Source organism: Phyllostomus discolor, chromosome 2 (assembly GCF_004126475.2).
Source record: "Phyllostomus discolor isolate MPI-MPIP mPhyDis1 chromosome 2, mPhyDis1.pri.v3, whole genome shotgun sequence".
In the NCBI taxonomy this organism is placed as follows: Eukaryota; Metazoa; Chordata; class Mammalia; order Chiroptera; family Phyllostomidae; genus Phyllostomus; species Phyllostomus discolor.
The window spans coordinates 93570065-93584325 of NC_040904.2; the positions used below are offsets into that span (position 1 = coordinate 93570065).

General features: G+C 37.8%; 1 protein-coding gene across 4 annotated transcripts in view; it reads left to right on the top strand.

Annotated features, from left to right (window-relative positions):
• GRAMD1C (GRAM domain containing 1C) overlaps positions 1-14182 on the top strand; it is a 102195-nt gene extending 88013 nt beyond the window's left edge. For all 4 annotated transcript variants that reach the window (XM_036018114.1, XM_036018111.1, XM_036018115.1 and 1 more), the window contains 4 exons: positions 472-540; positions 2624-2734; positions 2963-3068; positions 12590-14182. In XM_036018114.1, coding sequence (XP_035874007.1) covers positions 472-540; positions 2624-2734; positions 2963-3068; positions 12590-12670 — 367 coding nt within the window. In that variant the 3' untranslated portion in view covers positions 12671-14182. The remainder of the gene's footprint in view (positions 1-471; positions 541-2623; positions 2735-2962; positions 3069-12589) is intronic.
• The last annotated feature ends 79 nt before the right edge of the window (positions 14183-14261 follow it).

Consider the following 14261-nt stretch of genomic DNA (forward strand, 5'->3'; position numbering starts at 1 on the left):
AAATTCTCTTCCGAGGCTCATTTCTTAGTGTGAATATGTTTAAGCTTAATGGCTCTAATTTTGGAGTTTAAAAGTATGGGCAACAGAGAACAGGTGGCAATGACTTACAAAACTTTTTCCAGGAGGGAAGTATCATACATAAACCCAGCTCAAATATTGTTTGAAGAAATGGAACTTAGCTACCGATCATACATGATGTATTGAATTGCATATTTAATTTTAGAGTAAATTAATTTTTAATATAGGCCAAATTTGAAGGACTGATGTAAGTTTCTTTTTGTAGATTTGACTCATGTTACTCAGGATATTAGAAACAAGCAAACAAAAAAAGGTGCAGGAATTCACCCTAAATCACTTTATTCCTTACAAATAATTTCTTAAGTTTCTAGTTATTTCAAATGAAATTAAAATGTTACTGGTTGTAATCACAGTTCCAATTCTAACTTCTAACGAAGCCTGTGTGTGTGTGTGTGTCATCTGTAGGAAGAAAAAGGAAGCGGAAAACTGGAACACCGCCCTTATCGTGGTGATGAGTGTTTTGTAAGTATTGGTTTTGAATGCTTATTTAGCTCGTGTTTTTACTTTTAATAGTTTATAAAAGAATTTGAATGCATTTGTATATTATTGTATAGAACTTACCACTATTTGACCAGTTTGAACTTACAAAAACAGTAATTTTACAATATATTCTTCAGTCTGATAGTTTTGATGTACAGTAGTCCCTCGCTATATTGTGGTTCACTTATTGTGGCTTCACTGTACTGCGCCTGTGATATAGCGAGGGATGACTGTATACTTCACTGGGGAGTACCCATATAGAATTTCATATGCTGTTAAAATTACATAGGTTTAAGAGTGTAGAAAGTGTTTAAGAGCATATGAAGTGTTTATGAGTGTGGGAAAGGTTAATAGGAGAGCAGGAAAGGTTTCTAGGAGTGTGGGAAGGGTTTATAAAGCCTTAAATATATATAAATAATAAAATAAATATAACACCACTACTTTGTGGATTTTCACCTATCTCAGGGGTCTCTGGAACGTAACTCCCGTGGTAGTGAGGAATCACTGTATGATTTTCAGAAAAATCATTAAATTTGAGTGAATACCAAGTACATGTCCAATCAATGTTTCAGTTTTTAAACTAATTTGATTTATTTCTTCTATCATAGGATTTTATGGGATGTTCCATAAATTTAAAGGGAGTATTTATATATGTAGGCTAGTGAAATCCCAATAATGCTGTTTTACTCTTTTTGATTGGACCAGTAGTCCTTACCCTTTCCTGTGCATAAGAATCACTTGCTAAAATGCAGATTTCTTGGCCCCAAGTCCAGAGACTGAGTCAGTAGGTCTCGAGTAGTGATCAGGAATCAGTAGTTCTGCACAGTATTTTGTGCAGGTTATTCTGATGAAAGTGATCGAAGATCCCATGAAGAGAGATATTGGGCAATCAGTCTGAATCTCACATTCTATAGTAATCCATTTGGCCAGTTATGTTCAGACTGCTATTATCTGCGTGGCTATATGGGAATGTCGGGGGTAGTCGATTAGAGTCCATTGAATTGGCTCCTACTGGGTGACATACTCGTGGATTTTTTGGAATGAAGTTCTTACTTATATCAGCTGTTTTTTCTAATTACAGATTTCAGAGCATAGAAAATGATTGTTGTGACTTTAAGTTTTATAAAAAGGTTTCTATATTCTGGTTAAGTTGATTTGCTATGGCAGTTTTGAATAGCAAATATCATCAGTGGTCTTTTGCTTTACTTTGCAGAAAGTTTATACTCAGATGTTGAAATGTTCATCAATGAACCATTTCAGTGCCATAATAAGTTCATAAATTTGATTTTATTGCCACTACATAAGCTTTCATTAAAAAAATTCTCTTCTGGATAGATAAAGGGAATACTGTATATTTTTAAGGGCAAGTCAATATTCTAACAGAAAAAAATGAGATGTGATGCACCTATATATTTGCATACGTGTATAATAAGAAATATATTCATTCACTGGAAAGGCTGCTGTGAGAACCAATAAAGTTCATTTAGCATTTAACATTTTGTACATGACACCATGAATGTATATTTGGGGTTTGATACTTTCTTAGTCCAAGTTGAACTTGAAGTTTTTGCTGAATGGTAATTTTTAAAAATTTCTTTTGGCTTCCACTGGGAATAGCAAGTACATCATGATCTATCTAAGATTAGTCCATATTGATCTCCATTTTCTGTTTGAAGTACAGCATTATGGTTTTATAACTACTTAAGCCAAAAGCACCCAAAACAGATACTGAAAGCTCACCTGGTCGATCTCTAAGCGGGGGGTCGCACATCTGCACTGGCTGCAACCCCTAACATCCCTTCTAACAGAGGGGATGTCAGGGACCATCCCGACCTGCTTTGAGGGCTTTATTGTCCTCCACTTGCCTTCTAACTTTCACTTTAATGTCTGTTTAGTACTTACAAGTAATTATTTTACATAATAGGGATAACTGATTTAAGTATTAACAGTTGAAAACTGGTCTGGATACTATACATTTTTGAAGGTTTTGCATGTATATTCTGCATTAGCAGTGCTTCAGGTCTGGGGAAGAGTGGATTAACCAGGTATGATTTGCTCTGCCTAGTTTGCTGTTGCTAGTTTTGTTGAATGTGACACTGTTTCTGAAGCTGTCAAAGATAGAGTATGCTGCTCAGTCCTTTTACCGTCTCCACCTCCAAGAAGAGAAATCTTTGAAGTAAGTCTTTTTTTCCCCTCCAACCTGTTATTATTTCAGTAATTCCCTAGTTGAAGAAAACTTAACCCCTGTTTTAGCGATTTTGGTCTATTAACTATTCTGTAGTCACAGTTTTTTTTGTTTCTTAATTTTTTGTTTTGTTTGTAAATTTATGGAGCACTGGTAATTTCTGGAAATAAAATATTTGTAGTTATTTTCCTGAATTTTAATATGGTATTTTTCTTTCAGTTTAGCCTCTGATATGGTGTCAAGAGCAGAATACAGTCAAAAGCATAAAGATCAGGCCGGTCGTTTAAAGGGAGTGCTCCGAGACTCCATCGTGATGCTTGAAGAGGTAGGCAACTGTGCGCTCTCACACCAGTCTGGACCCGTTCTGCTCTGGCTGTGAGGAAATATTCCGTATACCATTATTGGAAGAATCCCCTCCTAGAGGCACTCCCCTTGCCGTGCCAATTTCTGTATTATGCATATTATGCACATAGTCCCTGGAACTTTTTTTTTATAAAATAGGAGCACACTGCAGACACTGTTGTGTATCTTTTTTTCAATTAGTAATATATTTTGAAGATGTTTCCATATCATCATACTTACATCTACTTCTTTCTTTTTATTGATTCTTCTATATGAAATTTTATGCTTAATTTAACCCTTTTATAGAAATGATAGATCCTATATACACTGTTCATTATTTTGTTGGAGATATTTCCATATGAGGATATAAAGTGCTTCCCCCTCTTTTAGTAGCTGCATAGAATTCAACTATATAAACATGCCCCAATTATTTTTAACAAATCTCCACTGAAGATTGAACATTTAGGTTGCTTCAGTGTTTTGCTATAAACATTATCTTTTGAACTTAATACCATCAATATATGCCACTTACTTCCATGAACCAAAAGTTAGGATTCCCTCTGAAAAATAAAGATTAATATTTCCATTAAATATATATGCTTACTTTTCAAAAATTGAAGAAATAGAGAATTGAAGAAAACCTATAGTTCTAGTATTCAGACATAATCACTGTTAATATTTTATTTCCTTTCATCCTTTTCTCCCATGTGTAGGTTTGTTTTATAGAAGATTCAACTATTGAGCATTTCATAGTATATCATGTGGGGCACTGAATGTTGAAACTTCAACTAGGCACTCTTCAAGTGCACAGTATCTACAGTTCCTTAGTAATTTTCTCCTACTCTTTAGCAAGGAGTATATCATATTCTCACTTTTCTCATTATCTCCTTCCATAGCCCCTCACTCTCAACTGATGAGTATGCATCAAGGAAAAAAGAGACTTTCCCTCTCCTTCTATAACCAAGTCTACAGACCCTCCTATTGCTGCACCCTGTCTTCTCCACTCCAGTTGGATGCATTCCTCAGCCTATGATAGGCAAGTCCCAGCACGTGTTAGGAGGAGACTCCATGCATCTCCCTTCTAGCTTTCCCATTTCCAGTCTCCCTCATTCAGTGGATCTTTACCATCAGCACATGACCATGCTATGTTATCTCCTGCATTTAAAAACCTACACCATATCCGCATCATCTCTCTACTGCTTTTCACAGTCGAGCTCTTTCAGAGCGGCCTACTCTGGCTGTCACTACTTTATCCTTCATATATCATTCACTTTTTAAAGTTTTTATTTTCTCTAAAGTCACTCACATTGTTTAAAAAGTTGACTTGCTTTACAAGACTTGTTGAGAAAATAGCAATCCCAGCACTCTCTTCATTGCTTTCCTAAGACAACAGTCTTTTAGTTATTCTGTTGGTGTTTAACTTCACATTCATAAATAAGCATACACTGATATGTCTTGATTTTTCAGTTTTAGACATTACGTTTTGACTTTCTATTAGGGAAGTAAAGAGAATACAGTGATTTTGTTTTCTTTCCTTTCATCTCATTTTCCCCCATTTCAAATTTCCCCATTCTCCCAAATGAAGTCATACTTTTGGTTAGGTCAATATTTAGTGTTTGCTTTGTTTTGACCAACTTTGCTATTCTGAGCTGTGCCACAGAATAAACTATGACTGCTTTTTCTTTTCTGTTCTTTTTCTTACCCCTGAATTTCATTATGATTAGTTTTATCAATATTATTTGTAAGTATTTCATCCTATTGTATAAATCTCTTATAATCTTCATTCGCCTCAGGCATTCTGTTAGTGGAGCCTCCTCCACCTGGCTCCAGGCAGGTCTGTGGCCCTCTGTGTGGGTGCCCAGCTGTCATCCATCTCCTCTGTTTCCTATGGCCCATGCTTTCTCCTTGCTTGATTTGCTTCCTCCTTTTAATGGAGCATATCCTTTAGTAGCCTCCTAAGAAAGAGTATGGAGGGTAAATATTTTAAGATTTCACTTATCTGAAAATTTTTTTTCTACCCTTCCCTTTGATTAATAGTTAGGGTCGGGATAGAATTCTAACTTGGAAATAATGTTTCTTTAGAATAGTTAAGGCATTGCTCCATTGCCTTTTGGCTTCCAGTGTTACCATTAGAATTCTAGAGGATGGTATCATTCTTAATCCTTTAATGTGGAAACTCATGCCCTTTAGTTCTGGGAAGTATTGTTTTATATAGTTGATGGTTTTGTTCCTTCCACTATCTACAGCTCCTAAAATTCAATTCATTGGACAGGTTGTCAAATTTTCTTAGCCTTTTTTTCCAGCTTCTATCTCTTTGCCTTTTTGTTCTGCTTTCTCAGTGATTTCCTCATCTTAATCTTTATTTTTATTTTGTATACATTTTTTATTAATGTAGATGTTCTAGAGATTATTGATTAAAAACCTCCAAGAATCTATGAAGTTCTGATGTACTTTCATTTATACTTCTAATTGTAACCTTGGAATGTTATATCTTACAGAAAAAGCAAAGTCTTTCTCAATTATATTATAATCCATCTATAACCACGTCATTTTGTTTTGTCATTTATAGACAGACAACGTCTTACTCTGATGCATTTCAAAATGTTACATTTAAAAAATTTTTCTATTGAGTTTTTAAATTTTTGCTAATTAATTTTTAATTTCAAGGAGCTATTATTCCTCTGAATTTTCATTTTTTATGGCATTGTGATTTTTTTGAATTATATTTTATTGATTTTGCTATTACAGTTTCCTTGATTTTTCTCCCTTTGTCCCCCTCCATCCAGTACCACCCACTCCCTCAGGCAGTTCCCCCACCATTGTTCATGTCCATGGGTCATGTGTACAAGTTTTTGGCGACTCCATTTCCTATACTGTACTTTACATCCCCATGACTATTCTGTAACTACCTATTTGTACTTCTTAATCCCCTCACCTCTTCACTCATTCTACCTCTCCCACCTCCCATCTGGCAACCCTCTGGTAACTAACTTCTTTTCTCTTGCTGCTTTTAAAAGTCCTCTTTATCTCTAACCTTTGGCCTTTTAATTATGATGTGTCTTGGAGTGGGCCTCTTTGCATCCATCATAATTGGGACTCTATGTACTTCCTGGACTTGAATGTCTATTTCCTTCACCAAATTAGGGAAGTTTTCTTTCACTTTTTTTTCGGATAGATTTCTAGTTTCTTGCTCTTCCTCTTCTCCATCTGGCACCCTATGATGTGAATGTTGGACTTCTTGAAGTTGTCCCAGAGGCCCTTTACACTATCTTCACTTTTTGGATTTTTTTCTTCTTGTTCTGATTGGTTACTTTTTGCTTCTTACGTTCCCAAACATTGATTTGATTCTTGGCTTCATCCACTCTATTGTTGTTTCCCTGTAAATTGTTCTTTACTTCAATTAGTGTACCCTTCATTTCTGACTGAGTCTTTTTTATGCTGCTGATGCCCTCACTGAGTTCCTGGAATATCCTTACAACCAGTGTTTTGAACTTTGCATCTGATTTTATCTCTGTTTCATTTAGCTCTTTTTCTGGAGTTTTGATCTGTTCTTTCATTTGGGCCATGTTTCTTTGTCTCCTCATTTTGACAGCCTCCTAGGTAGAGCTGCTTTGACTTGGTGTCTTTGTAGTGTGGCCTAATGTACTATGTGTCCTGTGTCCAGTGGCAGAGCCTCTCCTATCACCCAAGTTGGGTACTTGAAGTGCACCCATCGTGTGGGCTAAGTACACACTCCTCTTGTAGTTGAGCCTTAGTTGCTATTGGCAGATCAATGAGAGGGATTTACCCAGGTCAGTCAGCTGCAAGGATTGGCTGTGACCACTTACGACCAACCTCCGCCATCCATAGACAATCAGCTGTGCAGGGACAGGGTGGTAGTCTATAGCCATCCAGTGGGTGCACTGGCCCTGGGGTTTTCCCGGGGGTGGGGGTGTGCAGGCCAAGGTCAGCCCCCACCTGTGTTTTGCTTGGGGCATCCTGCTTGAGTTACAAAGCAATTTGAGATGGCTGCTACTTGTGCTGGGCTTGGAGATTCCCAGGTGAAGCCAAGCTGTGACTCTAATCTGGCTGCTGCTAGGGCTCACTGAATTTAGCTGTTGGCTTATTTGATAAGATTTAGGATCCAAGACCAGCCATTCTTATGGAAAAGCAGCTTGGGTGGGCCCATAAGTTGGGTATGGCAGCTCCTCTGGGGATCTCCAAGGTGGGTCAAACAGTGTTAGCCAGACTGATGGAGTCTCAGATATGACACCAACTTGCTGGCTCTGTGGAGGGAGGGTTTAGAGGAGGTACAATGGCCTCTGCTCATCTTGATGCCAGGCATATTCAGTTTCTCCTTGTAGACCACTGGTGCCCTTCAAGCTGCTACTTCGGTGCTGGAGCTCAGAGGGAGTGAGTCTGAGTAGGTGAGTGTGTGTGTGTGGGTTCTTTAAGAGGAACGCTTAGGGCTCCAGCAGTTTCTTTTACTGACTCAATCCCCTGCTGGTTTTTGCAGCCAGAAGTTGTGAGGACTTACCTTCCTGACACTGGAACCCTGCGCTGGGGGACCTGGTGTGGGGCTGCGACTCCTCACTCCTGTGATATCCCTCCCCAACTTTTATCCCTGTGGGTGTGGTACCAGCCTATTTTGCATCTGTGTCCCTCCTACCAGCATGGATGGATGTGATTCTTTAATTCTGTGGTTATCAGACTTTCATTGAGCTAATTTCTGTCATTCCTGAGGGATGGTTGTTCTATATTTTAGTTGTAATTTGATGTGGTTGGGCAAAAGTGGTAAGCCATGTCTGCCTGTATCACCATCTGACTGAAGTTGGTCATGATCTTTTTAAACCGCCAAATCTTCTCTCTCGACCTATTACTGACAATTAAGTAATTTTTTTCTTCTTGCATACTCACTTTTTCATCAAAATCCTTTCCCTTTTCTGATTTCTATACTTAGTGTTAGTGAATTTCTTTAGAGTCTGTAGTCCTTGGTTGTCTGCTTATGTGGCTCAGAATCTCTAACATGTGGGTCAGGCTGGTCTACCCTGAACTTCTCTGTAGATTTGGCTGGGTTATGGTTGAGAATCCTGATCTGAATATGTTTAGGTGTTTGGATTCTTGGGTCCATCATTTTCTGTAGAGAAGACTCTTCCAATCCCCTATATGAAGGATTTAAGGACTGGCTGCCAGCATTTTGGATGCTGATGTGAAAGAGGGATGGGAGGTCAGAGCAGAAGGGATGGTCTGAACATTCAGTATACATGTTTCATGTAATCCTGCTGCTTTGGTATGGCACCATTGTCCTTAATGATGGCTTAGTATCCCCTGAGCACACACAGCCAGAGACCTTCTGTTTTTTTTCCTTTTAATATTTTATTGTTTATGTTATTATAGTTGTCTCACGTTTCCCCCCCTTACCACCCCCATCCACCCTGCCCCCTGTTCCCACATTCAATCCCTTCACCGTTGTCCATGCCCATGGATTATGTATATATGTCCATGGATCATGTATATTATTCTTTGATAATCCCCTCACCTTCTCTAAACAGTACCCCCCTCCCACCTCCCCTCTTAGAGTTGTCAGTCTGTTCCATGTTCTAAGCCACTGGTTCTATATTGGTCATTAGTTTGTTCATTAGATTACACTTATAAGTGAGATCATGGTATCTGTCTTTCATTGACTGGCTTATTTCACCTAACATAATAGTCTCCAGTTCCTTCCATGCCGTTGCAAAAGGTAAGGATTCGTTCTTTTTTACTGCTGTGTAGTATTCCATTGTGTAAATGTATCACAGCTTTTTTATCCACTCATATACTGATGGAACTTAAGTTGTTTCCAGATCTTGGCTATTGTAAATAATGCTGCTGTGAACATACAGGTGCAAATATGCTTTGATTGGTGTTTGAAATCCTTAGGATATAATCCCAGAAGTGGAATTGCTGGGTCAAAAAGCAGTTCCATATTTAATTTTTTGAGGAAATTCAGTACTGCTTTCCACAGTGGCCTCACCAGTCTGCATTCCCACCAACAGTGCACTAGGGGTCCCTTTTCTCCACATCCTCACCAGCACATATTTTTTGATTTACCATTTGGCAGGTGTGAGGTGATACCTATTGTGATTTTAAATTGCATCTCTCTGATGGCTTGCAGTGTTGAGCATTTTCTCATGTGTCTATGGGCCATCTGTATGTCCTCCTTAGAGAAGTGTCTGTTCAGGTCCTTTGGCCATTTTTTAATTGAATTGTCTTCTTGGTGTTGAGTTGTATGAGTTCTTTATATATTTTGTAGACTAAACCCTTGTCTGATGTATCATTGGCAAATATGCTCTCCCATATAGTGGCTTCCCTCTTTATTTTGCTGATGGTTTCTTTTTTTTTTTAAGATGTTATTTATTTACTTTTAGATAGAGGGAAAGGGAGGGAGAAAGGAAGGGGGAAAAACATCGATGTGTGAGAGATACATTGATTGGTTGCCTCTTGCACTGTTACCTCTTGCATGCCCCCAACTGGGGACCCAGCTTACAACCCAGGCATGTGCCCTGACTGGGAATTGAACCCACAATCCTTTGGTTTGGAGGCCAGCATTCAATCCACTGAGCTACACCAGCCAGGGACTTACGGTTTCTTTAGCTGTGCAGAAGCTTTTGTAATTTGATGTAGTCCCATTTATTTTTCCTTTGTTTCCCTTGCCCTAGCAGATATATTGGCAAAATATTACTACACAAGATAACTGAAATTTTACTGCCTATGTTTTCCTTTAGGGTTTTTATGGTATCACAACATATTTAAGTCATTTATCCATTTTGAGTTTGTTCTGGTGTATAGTGTAAGTTGGTGGTCTAGTTATATATTTTTTGCAAGTAACAGTCCAATTCTCCCAACGCCATTTATTGAGGAGACTTGTCTTTACTCCATCATATGCTCTTGCCTCCTTAGTCAAATATTAATTGACCATAAAGGTGTGGGCTTATTTCTGGGCTTTCTATTTTGTTCCATTGATCTATATGTCTGTTCTTATGCTGGTAGCAGGCTGTTTTGATTACAGTGGCCTTATAGTGTAGTTTTTAAAAAAGATTTATTTATCTTTAGAGAGAGGAGTGGGAGACAAATATCAATGTGTGGTTGCCTCTCACATGTTCTCAACTGGGGACATGGACCTCAACCCAGGCATGTGCTCTGACTAGGAATTGAGCTTGCAACCCTTTGGTTTGCAGGTTGGCACTCAATCCACTGAGCCACACCAGCCAGGGCTGTAGTTTTATATCAGGTATTATGATCCCTCCAATTTTTTTCTTCTTTCTCAAGATTGCCGAGGCTATTTGGTGTCTTTTTTGGTTCTATGTAAATTTTTGGGATATTTGTTCTAGATCTGTGAAATATGCCATTGGTATTTTAATATGGATTGCACTGGATCTATAGATTGCTTTGGGTAGTTTGGAGAATTCAGTGATGTTAATTCTTCCAATCCATGAACATGGTATGTGCTTCTACTTATTTCTATCTTCATCAGTTTCTTTCTTCAGTGTCCTGTAGTTTTCTGAATACAGGTCTTTTACCTCCTTGGTTAAATTTATTCCTTAGGTACCTTATTTTTTGAGACCCTTTGTTTTATATCCTCTCCAGAAAATAAAATTTTAGACATCTGTACAGGTAGTAGGAGAGAGACCATATGCCCAAAGATTCATCTGATCCTTCTTATTTTAGCCTTTTTCTGTTAGTTCCTACTCCCAGAGATACCTGGCCATCAATTCCTGAGGCTTTTGAGGATTCTTCAGGATAAATTTTGTTGGTTCTCAGCTTTCTCTGATGTTAGCTTAGTACTCAGTTTTTTCAGGCTGCGAAGTCATCCCTCTGCTTTCCAGCTTCCAGAGTTGTTTTGGTGTTTGTCACTTTGTGTTACGTGCATAGGTGTTTTAGGTCTTAAAAAAAATGTCCCCCTGTGAGGTTTCAGTGGGGAGCAAAACTTGATGCATATATTTAATTCACTCCTTCACTGTTCGGTGCCCCCTGCCTTCCTTGTTTTCTTCTCCACCATCTTCCACTGATATTGCTTGAGCTATAATCCCCGGTGACCTCTGGCTTGTATCATTAATGTACCTTTTTCTAGTTTTCAACTTACAGTGTCAGCATTTTGACAGAGCTGACCACTCTTTTCTTGAAATGCATCTAATCTTGCTTTCTTTAAAACCATGAAAAAAAGCCCAGGTTTATTCTGAAATAATTTCTGTATTATAAAATTCACCCTTTTAAAGGATTATTAGTATATTCACACGTTTATACAACCATCATCACTAATTCCAAAACATCTGCATCACCCCCAAAAGAAACCCCACATCCATTAGCAGTCACTCCCATCCCTCACTCCACTCCTGGCAACCACCAATCTTCTTTCTGGTTCTATAAATTTGCCTGTTTGGGACATTTCCTAAAAATATAATCTTTTAGGACTGGCTTCTTTCACTTAGCATACAAGAAACTACTTTTTGTTTTAAAACCATCTCCTGTACCTGACCTCTTCCTGGTTCAGTGCTCCAGGTTCTGTGTTAGATTCTCTCCCCTTCGCCTCTGCCTCCCCATTAGGTGATCACATCCACTCCCATGATTACCAGATCCACTGTCCTTACCCTGACCTCCAGACTCATAGTCGTCTTCACCTGGCTAATAACAGGCATCCCAAACTGATCATGTCCAAAACAGAATTTCATTTTCATCCCAAGCCTAACCCAGTTCTCGTCTAGTTGAACTTTAGAAAATTATACTACCCTCCTCCAGTTGCTTAAGTCAAAACCATAACAGTGTGTAACTATATATTCATGTGTGATCATGGGCTTTAGTTCTGTTTTGCTTACTCTTCTGCAAGCTCCATGAAGGCAGAGACAGTGCCTGCTTAGTTCACCATTGCATACCCTGTCTTAGCACAGAATGAATCAATGAATACAAAGAAGACTACATACTTCTTGTTCTCAAGTTGCCTACAATTTTTAGAGAAATCCAATGTCCGTGTGTATTGTTAAAGAGTACTTAAAAATACAAAATTAAGTATCAAAGTAAGTAGTAATGCTTACTTACTTACTCATCCAGTTTAGAGGCTGGATAACTAGGGAAAAAACGTGGAGACAGTAGGCACGGGTAAATTTTAGAAGGTAACAACAAACATGAGCGTAAGAGCAAGCACAGGCCCGGAAGTGCGACCTGAGCTATTCAGGAGAAAGTAAGACCACTTCACCTTCAGAAACCATTTATGAAAACAAACCAGCCTTTCACTTTGGATAATTTGATTATGGACCTAATGAGAGGTAGAACACACAGCAGTTCATTGTAGGAAGAAGTGCAATCCTACAGCAAATGGAACAACTCTGTAGCAAACATACCGACATACCCTAAGGAATAAGGTATTTTATATTCAGTGTTTTATTTGGGCATTAGTACAAACAAAATTATGTTAAATGTAAATATGAACTCTGGCATAAAAATAATCAGAAAAATTTAAACGATTGATTTTGAAAATTATTTTGTTTGCAGTTGAAGAGCTCACTCATTATGCTTCAAAGAACCTTTGATCTACTAAATAAAAACAAGACCAGCATGGCTGTGGAGAACTAGTGATCCTAAAGACTGAGACTGGAGAAAGACTTGTAGCTAAAAGAAGACATCTAGGAGAAAACCAAAGGATGAAGGATTTAAATTGTCATAGAACATTTCCATGTTTTCTCATTGGTACCTTATGAATTCTTTTTAATAACATTTATTTCATAATTGGTCTCTGATGGCCTTAAGAATACATCCCTTTGCTTCTTATACACAATTCTAAGCTGTGAATTTATCCAGTGGAGCATGGACTATATTGTGGATTTGAGTTTGTGTGATACAAAATAAAATGAGACACTTGGCTTCATTTTTATAGTGAGGTTTGAAGTTTGATGCTGTATCTGTTAGCACAGAATCATTGTGTGTCCAACTGGCTACTTTCACAGTTGAGATACATTCAAGAGGCTAAAGACAATCAATATAAGAAACCTCTATACCATTACGAATTTTGAAGGATCAGTTTTCAGGCATATTATCTTTCTAGGTTTGCACAGTGTAAATATTACAATGTCTTCACTTATTTAGCATGCAAATTCACTAGACCTTTTGACTCTGCACACTGATGATAATTATCTGAAAGGTTCTTCAGCAATGTTTTTATCTTCGTGAAAGAAACAGGTAACTATTAGAGGTGAGATTATTTTGCCTCTTCATACATCAAATGAATTAAAGAGTCAATTTCATAAAAGGAAATATGTAGGATATCAACACTGAAAATGAAGAACCAAGCTCTGAGTTTTAAAATCCAGAAAATCAGGTTAAAACCTGAGCATTTAGTGATCAACTAAATACTTGAACTAAGCTTGCCTTCAGTTTAGCAGATAATTTGTGAATTAGTTTTCAGTAGCCACATATCACTTCATTTATTTATTTATGTGTGTGCCTTGTTTTACTGAAGTTGTAAGACACAAACTCTTTAATAAAAACTTCTGGATACATTATCTCCCAATAAAAGTGCACTGACGGAAAGGTGTAAATCAGACACAAACTCTGGTCCTTTCATAAAAAGGCTTTAGGCATATGTCTCAATACAAGTGATGTCTCTGGAATGAGAGAAGGACAGTGCAGAATAATTTGTATATAGTCTTACTGTTTGAGCAACTATTGCCTTTAGCTTCTTTTTTCTCCCCAGAGTCACCAGAGCCACGTGGGATTGCTCAAGTCATTTTTGAGATGCCTATAGAGAATGAAAGTATTGACTCAATTAGAGGGAAAAGGGTTCTGTGGGTGAATCCCAACTCACGAACTTTGGGGAACCAGTGTACTTACCTGGGTCGTTTTATGTAGCGTAGGGCTGTGAGCAAGAATGAGTGAATTATAACTTGAAACCTTGTTCTCGTAAATTCACAGAAATTATCAGTGAAAAGCTGAATATTTTTGAGATGTTTCTTTAAAACTTGTACTTCATAACATACCTCAAAGGAAATGACCAAAGTTGCTGTATAAATTATTACTAAATATGTATGCAGTTCAATTAATTGTATTTGAATGTGATATAAATTGAGTATCAATAAACCCAAAATCTGAGTTGTCGTTTCTTTTCTGTTTGGAAGAAAAAAACCCTAAAAGTATAAAGTCGACCGTAGTGAAAACATGTACATGGGCT